We start from the raw sequence: 16,299 nt of genomic DNA, 5'->3' as shown, positions 1-16,299 counted from the left end.
GTCCCACCAAACACTGGGCTCTCCCTTCACCGTGCTCCTGCTCCACTTGCTTCCCCCCGTGCCAGTGACTGTCTCAGTGCTAGACCGCCGTCTGGTCTCTACAGCTGAAGTTCTGCTGCTCCCCTCAGTTCCTCTTGCCCTTCCCTGCCCACCTCGGCTGTGGTTAGCAAAGCACCCAGCAGGTGGATAATTCTTATTACCTCAATTGGATCGACACTGAGGCAGGAGGAGACGGGACGACAGAGGATCGGATGGTTGAATGGCATCATCGACTCAATGGACCTGAGTTTGAGCAAGCTCTGGGAGTGGGTGATGGACAGGGAGTGCGGGTGTGCTGCAGTCCATGGGGTTGCAAAGAGTCAGACACAAGTGAGTGACTGAACTGAGCTGAGTGTCTGCTGCTTCCCACCTCACCTCCATAATGGTCTACGACCCGATGTCTGGCTGCTGGCTGATGCTCTAGCTTCATCTGTCTGTCTGTCATCACTGTGGTCCAGCCACCCTGGTTTTCTTGCTGTTCCTTGAACGAGCCAGGCGTATGCCTCCACCTCAGCCTCCCAGCCTTTGCATCACCTTCCACGCTTCCTGGGACACGTTCCCTCCAGACGTCTGTACATCGCTGCCCTCACTCTGCTTAAACCCCACCTCTTCCCATCTCCTGTGAGAGCACTTCCCCACATCCTCCTTTGTCTGTCTTCATCACGTTTGCCACTGGCTGCATTACGTCACACGACCGCTTTCTCAGCCTGTTCACGCCCACTAGGACACAGGCCTCACATCAGAGGCATTTGCTGTTTTAGTCACCGTTTCTTCGCTGCCACCTGGCATACACAAGCAGCCAACACACTTTTGAGTGAATAAATGATTTCCCCAAATTCCTTTCCTCGTACCTTTTAAGCCATCAAGGACAAAGCAGGCCACAGGGTCTTCCTGTGACACAGAGGCGATACTCATTCTTCCAGCCACCAAGGGAAAGACATAAAGTTCTTTCTTAACTGCAGGAGGATTTGATGGAGGGAACATCAACATCCCCTGAATCCTCTCTCCTGCCCAGGAACCATGCCCTCTTGCCACGACTGGGGAAGCAGAGTCTGTTTCTCTTCTCTTTGTATCTGGATTTGGCAAAATGGCTTCATTTGGACAATGGCATGTTAGTGGGCAAGGCAAGAACAAAGGCTTGACAAGTGTTCACACTACTGTCTATTTCTCTGCCACTGGCTTGATGTGAATTTGCCTGTGAAACCCTGTGGTCCTGGGAGGAAGCTGACCAGTGTATCACAGAGCCCTCAACCCTTAGCTGACCTACAGATCAGTGAGAAAAAGTGACTGTTGGAACTGCATGTTATCTGTACTTCTTTTTGGAGATAAACAGCTAACTGGTAGGACAAATTAAAGCAAGACTTCTTTTTTAAAAGCCCAAGAAAACTATGAGAAAAAGGAAAGGCTCAGAGGGAGAGAGGACCTAAGCTCTGGCCCGGAGAGTGGGCAGGGGGCTTACAGGGGCAGGGGGTCTCCTCCCTGGCTTCCTGATGCGGGCTATGGGAGAAGCCTGCTGTGCAAAGGGCTCGCACCAACACCTGGCCACCCGGCCTCATCAGGAGAGAAAAGAAGAGTGAGCGGATGGGTCTCTGGCTCCTCCCAGCCTTTCTCTTGTGAGGAGTAAACCTTGAGATGAAGCTGAAGATTCCACTGTGCAGCTGTCGTGGGGAGGGGGGAGGACATGATACAGACAGAAAAACAAACGCAGCAATGGCAGATGGTCTCTGGAAGCACTGCCTCGGTCAAAGAGGGACTATAAGTTCAGCAACCTCAGATCTTAGCATCCAAGGCCAGATGTGCACCCAGGGACCCAGCAGAAACAGGACACTGGGCTGGAGGCCAGTTGGTGGCAGCCCTTGCAAACTCAAGGGAGGACCAGTGGTGACCCGCGTCCCTCCTTGTGATGATGCTAAAGGAACATGTAAGTGATAATGTCTCGCTCTCCATCCCCTTCTATATTCCAGGCACCTGCACACACACACAAGGAAGCAGGGGATGGGAAGGCCACGTGAGAGACCGAGCCTTGTCATTCAGGAGGATCAGAGACGATGGAAGGGGCTGCTGAAACAGCCAAGTCAGACTGAGCAGTGAGCTGGACTGGACGTTGTGTATCTGCCCTTGCCACGCAGGGAGAGTGAAAGCGAAAGTCGCTCAGTCGTGTCCGACTATTTGCGACCCCGTGGACTCTACAGTCCATGGAATTTTCCAGACCAGAATATTGGAGTGGGTAGCCTTTCCCTTTTTCACGGGATCTTCCCAACCCAGGGCTCGAACCCAGGTCTCCCACACTGCAGGTGGATTCTTTACCAGCCGAGCCACAGGGAAGCCCACTCACCATTGACAGATGGAGACATTGTATTGTCTCTGAACATCCAAGTTGTTTCACGCATGACAATGTGCAACTGTGTGACAACCATAGCAACCCCCAGTTTGGTCTCCCTGCAGCCTGTCACTCACTTCCTGCTAATCACTCTCCACTCTGCAGATGGTGTGATCTTCCTAAAATATCAATCTGAGCAGGTTACTCTCCTGATTTAAAACAAATCCTTCCATGACTGCTTTTAGCCTCCAAAGTGAAGTTGCTCAGTCATGTCTGACTCTTTGCAACCCCATGGACTGTAGCCTACCAGGCTCCTCTGTCCATGGGATTTTCCAGGCAACAGTACTGGAGTGGATTGCCATTTCTTTCTCCAGGGGATCTTCCCGATCCAGGGATCGAACCCAGGTCTCCCACGTTGTAGACAGATGCTTTACCGTCTGAGCCACCAGGGAAGTCTTTTTAGCTTCCAGGATAACGTTAAAACCTTAATGTGACTTGGGGTTGAATCCTGTAATATGGCGACGCCTCTGCATTCACCTCGGATTCCAAAGATGGCTGACTGTGATGCCCTGAGCCCAGTGCCTTCTCCTGGCCTGGGGGTGGGGTGGGGCGTGTGGTGTGGGGGTTGCGGGTCTGCACTGCTGAGGAGTCAATTCTCCAGGCAGCAGCCCTGAGTCAGGCCGGGTGGGAAGGAGGAGAAGCGAGGCCCTGGATCTGCACTGTCCCCCACTGTCCCCCACTTACTTGCCACGTGAGTGGCCTGATGATGGCCATTCTTTTCCTGGTTCCACTTCTCCACTCCCCTACTGGGATTTCCTGGGCTCCTCTCCCTAACAAGCTGGTATTCACATCCTCAGCCCTTGCTACTATTCCACCAAGGGGCTCCTCTTCTGACCTCAAGAGTTCCTCCTTGGAGAACCTAAAACATGATTGGTGACAGTACAGTTCATCAACACATTGGGCCACATTTTTAGAGTGAATGTGGCCATTGCTATTAATTCACCCATGTCCTGGCAGGAGGCGGTTGGGACGGTCCTGGTGCTGTCAGGACATTTGGACCTCCTTCAGAAGCATGTTTGGATCTGAACCCAGCTTTCTGCTGCTGCATTTTGATTACTTCCTTCTTCTTATTCTAGTTTCAACCCTTCTGAATGAAACTTGCTGTGGTTCCTCAAATTTCCCTCACAGCACACTGTGTTTTCAAAGACCGAAATAATACCGCCCACCTGCACACTCCTTTGCAAGAAGCACAGTCTGCTTAGCCTTTCCTGGAGCCCAGATCTGGCCAATAGCTGCTAGTAAAGAGGATGTGTATGAGCTCTGAGGCTGGGTCTTAGGGACCTCCAGTTTGCACCTTTGCTTTTCCCAAGGCTCTTTCAAAGAGACCAGCCACCATGATGGGAGGAAGCCCAGGCAGCCATGAGGTAGAGCCTTGGAGGTGGGGCTGGAGGTGGGGGGTGGGGCTGGAGGTGGGGGGTGGGGCTGGGCGGGAGAACTGAGGCCCCTGGCTGAGAGCCCCAGGGAAACTCCTGGGCACCCATGTGACTGAGGCCACTATGCGCCATTCAGTCATTCTTAAGTCCCAGTTGAGACCACGTGAAGCAGAAGAGTCAGGCCACAAAATTGTGTGAAATCATAAAGTATTGTTCAAGCCACAAAGTGCTGGCTGGGCTGTTGTACGAAACAGAGAACTGAGAAAACCTCTCCTCTTTCTGCCCTCTGCCCCTCCCTGTTCCTTCGCTCAGATAACTCTAACCTGTCTCTCAGATCTCAGCTTCTGTGCCACGTCCCCTGGGGTGCCTTCCCTTACCTCCTGGACTGGGTTGGTGCTCCCCCTTCTTGCTCTCAAAGAACCCGGTATTTCCACCTTCCATTTATCCTGCCACAGGTCCTTCCACCTGGAATTGCCTTTCGACACTGGCTGCTCTCTTCCAGGTAGAACTTAAGCCCCTGTAAGAAACTGTGCCTGTCTTGGACATCACAGGTGTTCCAGTGGTGTATACGATGCCTGGTGTGTGACGAACGATGATTACATACTTGCTTAATTATGATTTAATAAAAATAACCATGTTTATTACACCTATACTATGGGGCAGACCCCATGCTTCCTATTAAGCATGCATTATTTTGTTGAATCCTGCAGAGCAGTGGCCATTACTATTCTTGTTTAATACATGAGGAAACAGAATGCCCAAGATGTTAAGTAACTTGCCAAAGTCAAACTATTGGTAAGTGAAAGAGTAAGAACGCAAACACACAAGTGTGACTGCAAAGACCGTTCTTAACTGCAATCCTTCTGTATCAGTCAGGATGGGTTAAGTCGTGCTGCAGTAACAAATAGCCCTGTAGATCTGCTAACCTAAGAATGCAAAGGTGTTTTTTTTTTTTTTTTTTTTCCTTTGGAGGCTGTAGGTTCATCATAAGTTGACACGGTGCTCTGTTCATTGTGGTCACAGAGGGATCCTGTTGAGGGAACCACCACTGTCTCGAGGTTTGTTGGCCACCATGTCAAGGGACAGAAGGACCCCAGAAGGTCTTGCATCAGCAGTTAAGTGTTCTTGCCCAGAAACAGCACATGTATTTTCTACTCATCACATTTTTTTGGCTGGAAAAGCTCACTGAGCAGCATGAAGCCTACCAGAGTATATCACCTCACCCAGGAATGAGCATAGTGGTTTGCCATTTCCAGCTGTGTTGGGAGGCTTTGCCAAAGTTTTGGAAAACCTTAGACTAAGGAGTTCTTTACCAAGGATCATAATCTTCACATTTGAGATACAATGGGAATCATACGATGGCTTCCAACAGGTCTATCGCAGTTGCTTCTATAGTGGTAGTCTGAGAAAAAGTTTCTGGGACCAAGATGACTCACAAACTGTCTTAAGGTCCAATGGATCAGCACTGACCTTCAATTTGACCACCTCAGACCTTGCCTCAGACAAACAGCCCGCGTCATTAAAGCAACGATCACTCGGCATTAGTTACTATTCAGCTTCTTTCCAAGCACAGTTTCTCAAGCTCACACAGAAGAATTGATACCTTTTCCCTACAGAGTAGGTCTGTCTTACTACTATGCTACGCAGCCATGACACAAATAGTTAATTTGAAAAACAAATAAAAGGCGGGTTCAGATTTTACTTTCCAAAAAGAAAATTAAACTTAGTATTGCCGTCCTGAAAACAGAGGCTATCCGTTTAATAACACAGAATGCACAGGGACGTGAGGAGCAGTCAATATTGACATTCTGCTAAATTCACACCTATAATACACTCACAATGGTGTGTGACATCGAGGAACCCTAAACACAACTGTCCTTTTAATTCTCACATGAAACAGGAGAACCTTCTCAGTTTTAGTATTGCATTTTTCACCTTTCAAAAAAGCCATCATCTTCTTACAGTTCCAAGGGCTTTTAGGCTTTATGAAAGTTGGTCTTACTCAAGTCAGGAAACTCCTCAAAGTACAGGACACATTTTAATATAGCTTTTGTTCAATACTCTCAATATTGGAAGCTCCTCTACTTCCAAAGAGTGGCTCCTCATTTTTGAATAGTTTTAGCTATTAGGAAGTTCTTTCGAACTGAAATTTTCCTGTCACTTGGTGACTCTGGTCCCTTGGAGTAAGCCTCTACAAAGCCTAATTCTTCTTTTATGGAGCAGTTGTCAAGACTAAAAAATGGATTCTTTCATGTCTCTTAAATCATATATTTTTACTGGTGTAAGTATCTCCAAGTCTTTTGATTTTTTCCCCTTATGGATGCTTTACGTATTTGGTCTTCCTAAAAGACGTTTTAAAATGTGGTGCTTAGGATTGGCCATGACATCCCAGCTGAGGTCAGCCTATACTTCTTGCTGTGTACACAATTCTCTTATTAACGTGCTTCAGTATTATATTTATTTAAAAATCAGTCACCACATATTGAAATGTCCATAACACCACCCCCGCCCTGAGTCTTCTGATACCAGGAGTCTTTCATGTTCTACTTATATGCTTCTTTTTTTTTTTCCTTCTGGTCTAAGTGCAAGAATTATGTTTATCTCTATTACATTCCATATTATTATTTTTACCCTGTCTTTCCAGCCTGTCAAGATGCTTTTAAAGTGCTTTTTATCATCCAGCTTATTAAACCATCCCTCTCAGCTTCGTGGCATTTGCAAACTTAATAAACGTTCTATTTGTGTCTTTATCCAAGGCACTGATAGAAATGTTGGGGAGAGATACGAACAGCACAGAAGAGTCTGCGGCAGGCTTCCAACTGACCCAGAGATTCTCTTGACAGACTGTTAGATCTGTTGTTGAAAATCAGATATATAAAGCCCATGACATCATTCAGCTAGTAAATGATAGACATAACTAGGTCTGGTGAAATTTCTACTTTGTGAAGCTTCGCTCACTGCTGGGGATCCTGGCTTCCTCCTTGCAGGATTCAGAAATGTCACAACTCATTCCAAAATTCTGTTGCTGGTTGACAGCGTTCACAGTTTTATTTCTAGAATATATTTCTGCCGCTCCCTTTAGAAGTCACACTTGTTGTGGATTACGTATCCTTCTTTCATCCTTTTTATGTGTCCCTTTTCAAGCAATGCTCATCAAAGAGCTCCATGTGAAGTCCTATTAATTTATTTAGATACATCTCCTTTTCCTTCTTCTATGTGATCAGTTTCTGACTAGCAGCTGACTCGACAACTTGGGGCCACGGATCGCAAGGGGGTGTCGAAACCTTACTGGAGTACGTGAGATAGCCATTTGAAGTTCTGCTGTCTTATGGATATTTACATAGCTGGTGAAAGCATATTGGTTGCTTCTCACTGACGTGTATGTCAGTTTCAAAGAGAGATCGCACCATCCTGCTCCTGCTAAATGACCACATTTTTAAGGAACACTGGCTGGAGGAGATGGCGGGTGATTAGCTTAGCCAGGCACCCACATATTTTCTGAGGTCCTCACTGTGACTCCTTAGATGTTACTAACAGAATTTATCTCCAAGGTATCAGATCTCTTCCTTGCTTCTTCATCCTTCTGAAAGTTGCAGGTGTTACCAGGAAGGAATGCCTAGCTCTTGATGTCACACACCTGTTTCAAAGGCCACCTCTGCCAATGAGCAAGGGAGATGTTAAGCCAGTGGTCCCAGTGGGTGGTGACTCTACCCTTGGGGGAGCATTTGGCCACATCTGGAGTCACTGATGGCTCTCACAACTGGGAGGTGTGACTTGTAGCCAGTGGGTAGAGCACCGGAAAGCCGCTAAGCACCCCACAAGCACAAGTCAACCACCACAATGAAAAACTGTGTATCTGACCCCAAAAGGCAACAGTGCTTCTGCTGGAAAACCGGCTTGAAGGAAATAACCTTCCTGAACCTTCACTCCTTTTCCCATGCAGGGAGGGTAACAGTGGTCCAGGCTGATGTCATGAGCACTGTGAAAGTGAAAGTGAAGTCGCTCAGTCGCGTCCGACTCTTTGTGACCCCACAGACTGCAGCCTAGCAGGCTCCTCCATCCATGGGATTTTCCAGGCAATAGTACTGGAGTGGGGTGCCATTTCCTTCTCCAGGGGATCTTCCCGACCCAGGGATTGAACCCATGTCTCCTGTATTGCAGACAGATGCTTCACCCTATACTAAAGCACATACTGTAGTGGTTGGCACAGAGCCAGGATCCAAAAACAGTCATCATTTTTTTCTTTATTATTACCAAGCATTACATGGGATATTTCTTAAAATGTTATTCACTTAATACTAAAAAGGTAGTTTATTTACTCCACAAATATTTTTTTGAGCACTTGCCATGCCTTAGGCACTGATGTGGCTGCTGCAAAAAGATACATTAAAAAGGAAGGAGACAACACTGCGAGCCTCCTGTTAGCTTCAGGAAGCTAACAGCTTGCAAGTAGGCACTGTGTTCCCATTTTGTAACTGACAGACCCAGGCCCTGGGAGGTTCAGGTACTGAACCCAAGGGTTCACTGCCGATGAGGGGCAGAGCCCAGATTCAAACACCAGTGGCGGCTACAGACTGAGGGCTTGTGTCTCTCTAGATCAGTATGTTAAAATCCTAACTCCCAAGGGGATGGACCTGGGATCAGGTCGTGAGGGTGGAGCCCTCTTGAATGAGATTAGTGTCCCTCTAAGAAGAGCCCCCTGGAGGAGGAAATGGCAACTCACTCCAGTATTCCTGCTGGGATAATCCCACGGACAGAGGAGCCTGGCGGGCCACCGTCCATCAGGTCACAAAGAGTTGGACACAATTGAAGAGACTCAGCACACAGTCATACAAGAAGAGACAGGAGAGAGCTCGCTTCTCTCTCCATCACACGAGGATACAACGAGAAGACGGCTGTCTGCAAACCAGCAGGCGGGCCCTCGCCAGACACCTGCTCTGCTGGTATCTTGATCTCCAACTTTCCAGCCTTCAGAACTTGTGAGAAATAAACGTCTGTCTGTCGCTTAGCTGTCTAGTCTGGGGGATTTTACAGCAGCACGAGCTGACCAGCTGACTGCCACACCATCTCTACCTGATTCCGAAGCCTACGTGCTTTCCACTGCATTACTGTCAGATGCCTGCCTTCAGGAAAACGAGACTGCAAGCTGTGTGGGAGGAGCTTGCCTCCGTGCTAGTTTTATTGCCTTAGCCTCCTCATCGGCACTCTTCACGCTGCAGGACACGTCTACGGTGATAAGCTTATCGTTTCCTTGCCTTCTACTCTTTATTTTATTAATTTAACAAATATTTATTGAGCACTTGCTCCTTGTTCCCTTGGAGGAGGAAATGGCAACCCCACTCCAGTATTCTTGCCTGAAAAATCCCCTGGACAGACGGGAGCCGGGAGGCCTACTGTCTGTGAGGTTAGAAGAGTGCTCCTTGTTAGGATGCAGTGGAACTTCGAGACACTGTCTTGTGGCCCGCAGAGAGCTCTGGGGCTGGTGTGGATGACAGTCAGTCTCGAATAGAAGTCTCGCGTGAGACCCGAAGCAGCACCGTAACTTAGCCTTGAGGTCCCCTCCTGTTGGGGCCGTGGATGTCCTTACAGGTTTCTATTTCTCTCTGCAAGTCATCACACGCACAGTTAGTTTATTTACATGGCCAAATTTTTCTTTGGTGAACAGAAAACTCTGGGTGTATTACTCATATACCTGAAATTCATATAATGGTTTTAGCTCAGCACCTTTTGAGCAGAGTTGGTTCTTACTTATAGAAGACTTGTCTTCACGATGTTATTTGTTCATGACCTTGAAGGTTTGTTCCTCATTGCATATTGCAGTTTTGCTTTAGTGTCAATTTAGTCACCTGACCTGAAATACTGATGAACAAGAGTGTTACTCATAGTGAAGGAAACTGGCATTCACTCAACACACCTGTCAAACTTGACTGTGAGTTTCATGAAAGAAAGGAAGTCCATTGTTTCCGGTATGTTCTTGCTGGGTGTTACTTTAGGAATATCATAGTATCATAGCGTAGAGTTTGTTTGGATGGAATCAGCCCTAAAGGAGCACTGAAAATTTCCTGTTATTCTTCATTGACTTGAGGAAAGCATATGGTGGCAAGTGGGCACTCACCAACATCTCAGGGTCCACGTCTACAGACACCAAGGCTCTACGCCACTGACTATATTGGCATGTGTAAATAAATTATTTCCACTGCGTTTCCTTCTGGACCTTGACCCGTAATGACTAGTCCTTTTGTTTAACCGTGGACTCTCATCAGAGAGACCCAGCTTCAAAACTCTGCTTTACCACACACCAGTCAAGTAACTCCAGCAAACTGACCATCCTCAGCGTCAGGGTCCTCATCTGTAAAACGAGGATAATAATCACACGTCTTGCTTCACTGAGTTGCTGTGACATTACGTTGTCACATTTACACATGGAAGATGATTAGCATGATGCCTAGAACAGCAGGGAGCCCGGGCGTCTGGGCTGCCTTTGTTTCTCCACTTTCATCCACCAATTAAACTACTGCCACTCCCTCCTGCCTTTTTGCTGAGGGCGTGGCCCTTTCCTGGGACCCAGCCTACACCTGTTTGCCCGCTGTCTTGCCTGGTGTGTCCCTGGTTCTAAGTCCTGGAATACATTTTGCTCTTGGCTACTTTCTGACATGGGATGTCAGGCCTGTCCCTCAGCAGGTCAGCCTCTGTTGCCCAAATCCTCTTCTGTCTTTCTGTTTCATTCCTAACTCCACCATCACAGGGGTTACAGCACAGTAGTCAGGAACAGAGACACAGGTATCTGACTGTGAAATTACTAAGCTGATTAAATGTGTTCATGTATCTGAAGTGCTTGAAATGGATCTTGGCCCATAGAAAGTCCTCTGTAAGTGTATACTATTGTTACTTATTGTTATGGGTTGGGTCCCCTGTTCTTTTCATTATCTGCTAGGTTCCCCTGTCCCATCTTTTAAAAATGAGTGCTTTTAACAATTTAGAGCATTCTGATCACAGAGCTCCCCCGCCCCCCCGCCACCCCCCTTTGCATCACCCACTGTCTTACGAGTTCCATTTTGGGTTCGTGATACAGAGTTCTCTTACAGAAAAAAAAAATGTCACTGGCTTTATATTAATCATTTAAAATACGTAACCAATCACATACAGAGTTAATCTCGACAGCACTGATCTATAAAGAGAAGGGCCAAGCGGCTTCTAAATTCACAATCACACATAGAGGTATTCTGTCACAATTTCCCAACTCCTATCAGCCTTCTGACTGGGTAATAGAGGTAGGGCTTCCCGGGTGGCTTGGGGGTAAAGAATCCACCTGCAATGCAGGACACATGGGTTCAATCCCCGACCCGGGAAGATTTCACATGCTGGGAGCAACTAAGCCTGTGCACCCCAATTACTGAGCCTGTGCTCTAGAGCCTGGAGCTGCAACTATCCAGCCCACGTGCCACAACTATTGAAGCCAGAATGCCCTAGAGTCTGTGCTCTGCAACAAGAGAAGCCACTGCAATCCATGCACCCCAACTAGAGAGTAGACCCCACTCGCTGAAACTAGAGAAAAGTACCAGTAGCAACGGAGACCCAGCATAGCCAAAACAAGAAATCTAGAAAACAGTTAAAAAAAAGATAATATCGGGTATCCTTCCCAACAGTGAGAGGAAGACAGAACCTATGAATACTTTGAATAGGAAAAAGTTATATTAAATGTTGTTCGTGGGTAGAGCTCTTTAATAAACTGAAGAACAGATTTCAGATAAAGAACTGGGAGCAGATACGGTTTCACCTGTGTTTTACTTTGTCACGCACCAAACGACACAGGTTTTATCACCATCACGGATGTAGGAGCCTCAACCACCAATTACGACGCATTTCAAAGGCGAATGAGCAGCTTTAGGAAATATTATGTGGGGAGTTTATCCCAAATTTCTTACCTATTACTTTTCCTAGGAAGAGCGACTTGGGAGAATTGAAGAGCGTGTCGGATGAACTTGGCAGGTGGTAACTCACGGAAGGATAGTGATCCAGCTGCAGGAAGAAAAGGAGAGACACTTTTAGAAGAATGTCACATCCCACGTGGACTCAGATCTTCCCTGGGGGATGATGTCACTCTTCCAACCCCAGTTTCTGGGTCTTATTTCATCAGTGCTGACTCCAAAACACCAGCCTGAGAAAATAGGAGTTCATCCCAGCCTTCGCTGGGGTTACTGGAAAATGATTTAAGCTTGTACATGAAGACCTTTTATGAGTGCTTCTCTAGCTCATGCACCTTTTCTGTGGCTGCTGGACTAAGACCCTAACTCATTTTAATAGAGTAAAAGCTGCTTAATCCAGTCTCTAGCATTGACCTCTGAGATAGAATAGGCTGCATGGACAATCATTTTCTTTAGCATCATCTTACTGCACTTATTTCTTCCCCATCTGGGTCTGTCCAGCAGGACACCAATATCGTTCTTCAGAATATATGTGTGTGTGTGTGTTCAAATGTGAATATGAATATATTAATGTACGTGAATACGTGTGAGCTTCCCTGGTGACTCAGCTAGTAAAGAACCTGTCTGCCAACGCAGGAGAGGCAGATGCAGGTTCGATCTCTATCAGAAGATTCCCTGGAGTAGGAAATGGCACCCCACTCCAGTACGCTTGACTGGGAAATCCCATGGACAGAGGAGTCTGGCAGGCTACAGCCCTGGGGCCACAGAGAGTCAGACAGGACTGAGCAGGCATACACGCAAGAATATGTACATTCAAATGCTGAGATATCAGGGTCACAGTTTTCTTGCTTGTCCAAACGAGGGTGATTTCGCCTTCCTGCCACAGCGCAGGGACATCAGAGCCTGGAGGGGGCAAAGACACCGTTGCTGTAGCAGAGCTGACTTTTCAGAGTGGAGCTGGGTTGGCAACAGAGGGAGTTAAAATTGAAGCAGATGGGACGAGCTTACAGACAATGGCTGTCACACGTCTGATTACGCCTCCCATGCAAAAGTGTGAGCGCCGCTGTCCCAGAATCCTTTGTGCCCTAACTGGAGATTCTTGCCTTAGCTGAACTTTTTCAACCCAAACATTCTAGTTGTTTCTCCAACTGTGAGCTCCTAGAACTTTCTGTGTTTCTTTGTAACCACCTGGGGGGGGGGAGCGGAAATCTTTTGTAACCTTTTGTTTTTCTGAAGTGAGTTTAATACCTGCTCAGGAGAGCATAAGGTAAGGTGTGGGTTAGAAGGAAACACTTCTGTCCTTCATTCAGCAGGTCCTTCCTGTGGGAACTGCGTACAAGTAGCAGTTTCCTGGGGCATGAACTTCCGAAAGTAGACTTGCTAGAGATGGGCCAGCATGGGCAAAGCTGCAGGGTGCAGGCCTGCTTGGGGGGCGAGGAGCAGGAGGGGGAGGAGAGGGAGGCAGAAAGTGTGGGGAGGGGAACCGATCTCACTGGCCAGGAGGAGGACTGGCCGCTTTGAGGAATGATGGTCAATTGTTAATGACAATCTACCCTGGAATCTTGAGATTGCTTCCTTGAAACTTAGAGCTTATTGAATATTCAAGATTAAGAGTCCAAGAGTCACCGCAGCTTAGGAATCTGGAGAGTTCTGGCCTTCAGGACTGGTACTGTGAGGTTGTTTTGTGCCCGGGTGTCTGGTAGCGCTGTGATAAAAGTCTAAAAACCATGATTAAAGCCAACATTGGCATGTTCGACTACAGTTTTGAAAAATTTGCTATAATTTCAAGTCCTTCATTAACAAAACACATGTTCTGACCAGAGAACCTAAAATATTAATATTTTTCTACTTCATTGTTTCCCTGGGGCAGAGGCGACTCTCAGTTCAGTCGCTCAGTCGTATCGGACTCTTCGAGACCTCACGGACTGCAGCATGCCAGACCTCCCTGTCCATCACCAATTCCAGGAGTTTACTCAAACTCATGTTCATCAAGTCGGTGACGCCATCCAGCCATCTCATCTTCTGTCATCCCCTTCTCCTCCTGTCTTCAATCTTTCCCAGCATCAGGGTCTTTTCCAGTTAGTCAGTTCTTCACATCAGGTAGCCAAAGTATTGGAGTTTCAGCTTCACCATCAGTCCTTCCAATGAATATTCAGGACTGATTTTCTTTAGGATGGACTGGTTGGATCTCCTTGCTGTCCAAGCTCTCAAGAGTCTTCTCCAACACCACAGTTCAAAAGCATCAGTTCTTCAGCGCTCAGTTTTCTTTAAAATAGTCCAACTCTCACATCCATACATGACTACTGGAAAAACCGTAGCTTTCACTAGACGAATCTTTGTTGGCAAAGTAACGTATCAGCTTTTTAATATGCTGTCTAGGTTTGTCCCTGTTGCTAAATAGCAACTAGCAGCTTTGGCGCCATCTGGTGGCACACATGGGGAACTGCTATGGTTCCTCCATCCACTTCACTACCTGTTGTTAAGGAACTTAGGGCTGCTGAGGGGAGTAGTTAAGGAGTTTGCAGAGGTCATGTACACACTGCTATATTCAAAATGGATAACCAACAAGGACCTATTGTATAGCACAGGGAACTCTACTCAATGTTATGTGGCGGCCTGCATGGGAGGGGGGTTGGGGGAGAATGGATACATGCGTATGTATGGCTGAGTCCCTTCCCTGAAACTACCACAACATTGTTAATCAGCTATGCCCCAATACAAAATTAAAAGTTTAGTTTGAAACAAACAAAACAAAAGGCTTCCTGAAATAGTTACATTGTAACAGTATGTAGTAAACAGTATGCTACCCTATTGTACTTGACAGAGTTGGCTCTTGGCAGATTTTATATTATTTTTACTGAGCTCATGTGAAATAAAATTGCTAGTTTGTCTCCACTGATTGCAGCCATGAAATTAAAAGACGCTTACTCCTTAGAAGGAAAGTTATGACCAACCTTGATAGTATATTAAAAAGCAGAGACATTACTTTGCCAACAAAGGTCCGTCTAGTCAAGGCTATGGTTTTTCCAGTGGTCATGTATGGATGTGAGAGTTGGACTGTGAAGAAAGCTGATCGCCGAAGAATTGATGCTTTTGAACTGTGGTGTTGGAGAACACTCTTGAGAGTCCCTTGTACCGCAAGGAGATCCAACCAGTCCATTGTAAGGGAGATCGATCCTGGGTGTTCATTGGAAGGACTGATGCTAAAGCTGAAACTGCAATACTTTGGCCACCTCATGCGGCGAGTTGACTCACTGGAAAAGACTCTGATGCTGGGAAAGGTTGGGGGCGGGAGGAGAAGGGGACGACCGAGAATGAGATGGCTGGATGGCATCACTGACTCTGTGGACATGAGTTTGAGTGAACTCCGGGAGTTGGTGATGGACAGGGAGGCCTGGCGTGCTGTGATTCATGGGGTCGCGGAGAGTCGGACACGACTGAGCGGCTGAACTGAACTGAACTGACTCCATAGATTACTTTAATCTCTTCCCCTTCCTTCGTATATGCAGCTGATGACTTGAACCCAAAGCTGAAATTTACCTACATTAAACTCTCTTTCTTTTGTTTGGAAGGATACAGATGACTCAGCAGTTTCTGAGTCTTGATCGTGCTATCAGTGATTCTGCTTGGCGCTGATTTATCTATAAATACTAAAAGCACTCTTGAGTCTTAATTCATTAATGAAGTGATTAATGAAAAAACGTTGGGCAGGAATCTCAGCGGGCAGTGATCCAAATCACTTGTTTAGTTAGGAAAATCTTTTTTAACAACCGAGTTGGAAAATATGACAAACGCTGAAGATACACAGGAAGGCTTTGACGTGTATGGAGATTAAACTCCTCGTGTCTGTGGCAGTTCTGTGATGGAAGAGGACCACAGGACGAGAGCTAAGAGGGAAGAGGAGTCCACTCGTGTTTTCCTCGTCTCTCGTCTCTGTCTCACGCTCATCCTACTTTGTGCCCAGAAGGAAGGGTGTGGCAGGAAAGGATGAGGTGACGTGGCGGGGATCGTGGGAAAGGGAACAGCCGCTCTGGGACTTACAGATGCAACTAAATTAAGGATCCTGGACTCTGGGGTGATGAGCTGTGGGACGAAGGTGCCTCTAGAAGCTGGAAAAGGCAAGGAAAGGGATTCTCCTCTCCGAGCTTCGGGGCAACCAGCCCAGCCAGCAGGAGGCCATCCGCTCAGTGATGCTAACTGGCCTCCAGAGCCGTAAGGCAACCCCTCAGGGTTACCCTAAATCTGCAGTAAGTTGTTACCGCAGCAATAGAAAACCAATCCCAGGAATTAAAGAAGAGCTTATGACATTAAAACCAGGACTGAACAGTGCCTCCTCCTGGCTTGCTTCTCAGACAACCATGCTAGTCCTGCTCCTGTCTTCTTGTCTCCCAGAGAGAGATTGTTAATAAGATCGATTCCTGAGCTGCCCCGGCTTTTTGAGAGCATCCAGCCCTGCTTTCCGGAATCCTCCGTACATGAGCCCCATCCCCAAAATAAGCTCTCCCTGCTCCTCCCCCAGTGATACCCCCTTGGAGGTCCCTGGGTTGTGAGTCTGTGTTGGTAATCAATTCATTGCCTCCTT

General features: G+C 47.2%; 1 protein-coding gene across 1 annotated transcript in view; it reads right to left on the bottom strand.

The window, feature by feature from the left end:
- Window positions 1-16,299, bottom strand: part of CNTNAP2 (contactin associated protein 2) — a 1,655,962-nt gene that overhangs the window by 135,022 nt on the left and 1,504,641 nt on the right. Inside the window, exon 21 of the mRNA XM_055420199.2 lies at window positions 11,718-11,811. Within this exon, the coding sequence (XP_055276174.2) occupies window positions 11,718-11,811 (94 nt within the window). The remainder of the gene's footprint in view (window positions 1-11,717; window positions 11,812-16,299) is intronic.

Source organism: Moschus berezovskii, chromosome 3, assembly GCF_049115385.1.
Source record: "Moschus berezovskii isolate FMDL1 chromosome 3, NW_MosBer_1.0, whole genome shotgun sequence".
Classification (NCBI taxonomy): Eukaryota; Metazoa; Chordata; class Mammalia; order Artiodactyla; family Moschidae; genus Moschus; species Moschus berezovskii.
This window is presented reverse-complemented; position numbering and strand designations above follow the sequence as displayed.